Source organism: Limulus polyphemus, unplaced genomic scaffold (assembly GCF_000517525.1).
Source record: "Limulus polyphemus unplaced genomic scaffold, Limulus_polyphemus-2.1.2 Scaffold11222, whole genome shotgun sequence".
In the NCBI taxonomy this organism is placed as follows: domain Eukaryota; kingdom Metazoa; phylum Arthropoda; class Merostomata; order Xiphosura; family Limulidae; genus Limulus; species Limulus polyphemus.
In genome coordinates, this window is record NW_013676832.1 from 2,901 (window position 1) to 5,399 (window position 2,499).

General features: G+C 39.5%; 1 protein-coding gene across 1 annotated transcript; it reads right to left on the bottom strand.

Annotated features, from left to right (window-relative positions):
- Positions 1-948: 948 nt before the first annotated feature.
- On the bottom strand, positions 949-1,797 carry LOC106476685 (putative uncharacterized protein DDB_G0286901). The gene has a single exon (XM_013937320.1). It carries the CDS (start codon positions 1,795-1,797, stop codon positions 949-951), a length of 849 nt encoding a protein of 282 aa, XP_013792774.1.
- Positions 1,798-2,499: the final 702 nt, after the last annotated feature.

The following is a 2,499-nucleotide window of genomic DNA, read 5'->3' on the forward strand; positions in this document are numbered from 1 at the left end:
AGGTCATGCCAGGTCTAACTACCGAGTCACGCCAGGCCTAACTACCGGATCATGCCAGGCCTAACTACCGGATCATGCCAGGCCTAACTACCAAATCATGCCAGGTCTAACTACCGAGTCATGCCAGGCCTAACTACCGAGTCATGCCTGGTCTAACTACCAAATCATGCCAGGTCTAACTACCGAATCATGCCAGGTCTAACCACCGAGTCACGCCAGGCCTAACTACCGGATCATGCCAGGCCTAACTACCGAATCATGCCAGGCCTAACTACCGAATCATGCCAGGTCTAACTACCGAGTCATGCCAGGTCTAACCACCGAGTCACTTAAGCCTATCCACTGGGTCATGTCAGGTCTAACTACCGGGTCATGCTAGGTTTAACCACCAGGTCATGCCAGGTTTAACCACCAGGTCATGCCAGGTCTAACTACCGGGTCACGCCAAGCCTATCCACTGGGTCATGCCAGGTTTAACCACCAAATCACGCCAGGCCTAACTACCGGATCATGCCAGGTCTAACTACCGAATCATGCCAGGTTTAACCACCGGGGCACGCCAAGCCTATCCACTGGGTCATGCCAGGTCTAACTACCGGGTCATGCTAGGTTATAATTCTATTTCTTATTATTGTTCTTCATGCATCTGTAAAACAAAACACACTTCCAACTGGCTAGAAATCACAGTAGGGTTAACTTCGCACTGTCCGCCAATGAAATCAAATCCCGGATTGAGTGTTAAAAGTCTGTAAATTTGCCACTCACTCAGCACTTTCTCGTTATTACTTGATTGCTAATGTGTTATTTGTTTTAGTTTAAGAAATGGTTAGATAAAAATCAAATCTGTTCGTTTGGATTTTTTATTGTTAGTGTTTCTAAAGAGGTCATACTGTATCTGGATGTTCATATTGTTCACTAGAGTGTTATTCATACTGTTTCACTGGAGTGTTATTCATACTGTTTCACTGGAGTGTTATTCATACTGTTCACTAGAGTGTTATTCATACTGTTCAGTGGAGTGTTATTCATACTGTTCACTAGAGTGTTATTCATACTGTTCACTAGAGTGTTATTCATACTGTTCACTGGAGTGTTATTCATACTGTTCACTGGAGTGTTATTCATATTGTTCACTAGAGTGTTATTCATACTGTTCACTGGAGTGTTAGTCATATTGTTCACTAACGTGTTATTCATATTGTTCACTAGAGTATTAGTCATACTGTTCACTGGAGTGTTATTCATACTGTTCACTGGAGTGTTATTCATATTGTTCACTGGAGTGTTATTCATATTGTTCACTAGAGTGTTATTCATACTGTTCACTAGAGTGTTATTCATACTGTTCACTGGAGTGTTATTCATATTGGTCACTGGAGTGTTAGTCATATTGTTCACTAGCGTGTTAGTCATATTGTTCACTAGAGTGTTATTCATATTGTTCACTGGAGTGTTATTCATATTGTTCACTAGAGTGTTAGTCATATTGTTCACTAGAGTGTTATTCATATTGTTCACTGGATTGTTATTCATATTGGTCACTGGAGTGTTATTCATATTGTTCACTAGAGTGTTATTCATATTGTTCACTGGATTGTTATTCATATTGGTCACTGGATTGTTATTCATATTGTTCACTGGAGTGTTATTCATATTGTTCATTAGAGTGTTATTCTTATTGTTCACTGGAGTGTTATTCATATTGGTCACTGGAGTGTTATTCATATTGTTCACTGGAGTGTTATTCATATTGTTCATTAGAGTGTTATTCTTATTGTTCACTAGAGTGTTATTCATATTGCTCACTAGAGTGTTATTCATATTGTTCACTGGAGTGTTATTCTTATTGTTCACTAGAGTGTTAAACTGGAAAGATCTTCTGAAGCTTTTATTTATTTATGTCACCTTATGAAGGACTGTTGTCGTCTCGAATGCTTTTATCTTATTTTTACGGTTACCAAGCATAGAATGTAATCACATAAGGTTATTTGGTGAAACTTCTAGGATACACCATCTTTATTGACTTGTAAGAACTAGTCGTTCACGAAATGGAATCATTTCCACCTCCCCCCCCCCCCAAGAAAATAAATATAAACACCAGACATGTACTAACCATCATGCAATATTGTGGGGAATTCCCCCCCCCCCAATATCCCACTGGTAGTGGCTGTTCCTAATGAATTATTGATGGCATTTGATTAAATACTACGTGTTTGCGTGTGGACTAGGACTGGATTAAATTCAGTGGGGCGTGTCTCAAGAGTCGTTATCATTCATTAGTGAAATGGCAACCAATAGCGTGCGTCACGTGTCATTTCTCAGGATAATCTCGTGAAGCGCCAAACTTTAATAACGGTGTTGTTATTTTCAGACGTTTTTTTTTTTCTTTTGGTGAATTCAGAAATGAAAAGAGAATGTTAAAAATCTGACCATTTGCTACGAGAGTACATATCAGAAATCAGAAGGGCGTGTTAAAAAGCTGACCATTTGACACATGCT

Bases quoted from the DNA above. Each gene is read 5' to 3' on its own strand.
- LOC106476685 (XM_013937320.1), bottom strand. From the start codon at position 1,797: ATGAATAACACTCTAGTGAACAATAAGAATAACACTCTAATGAACAAT.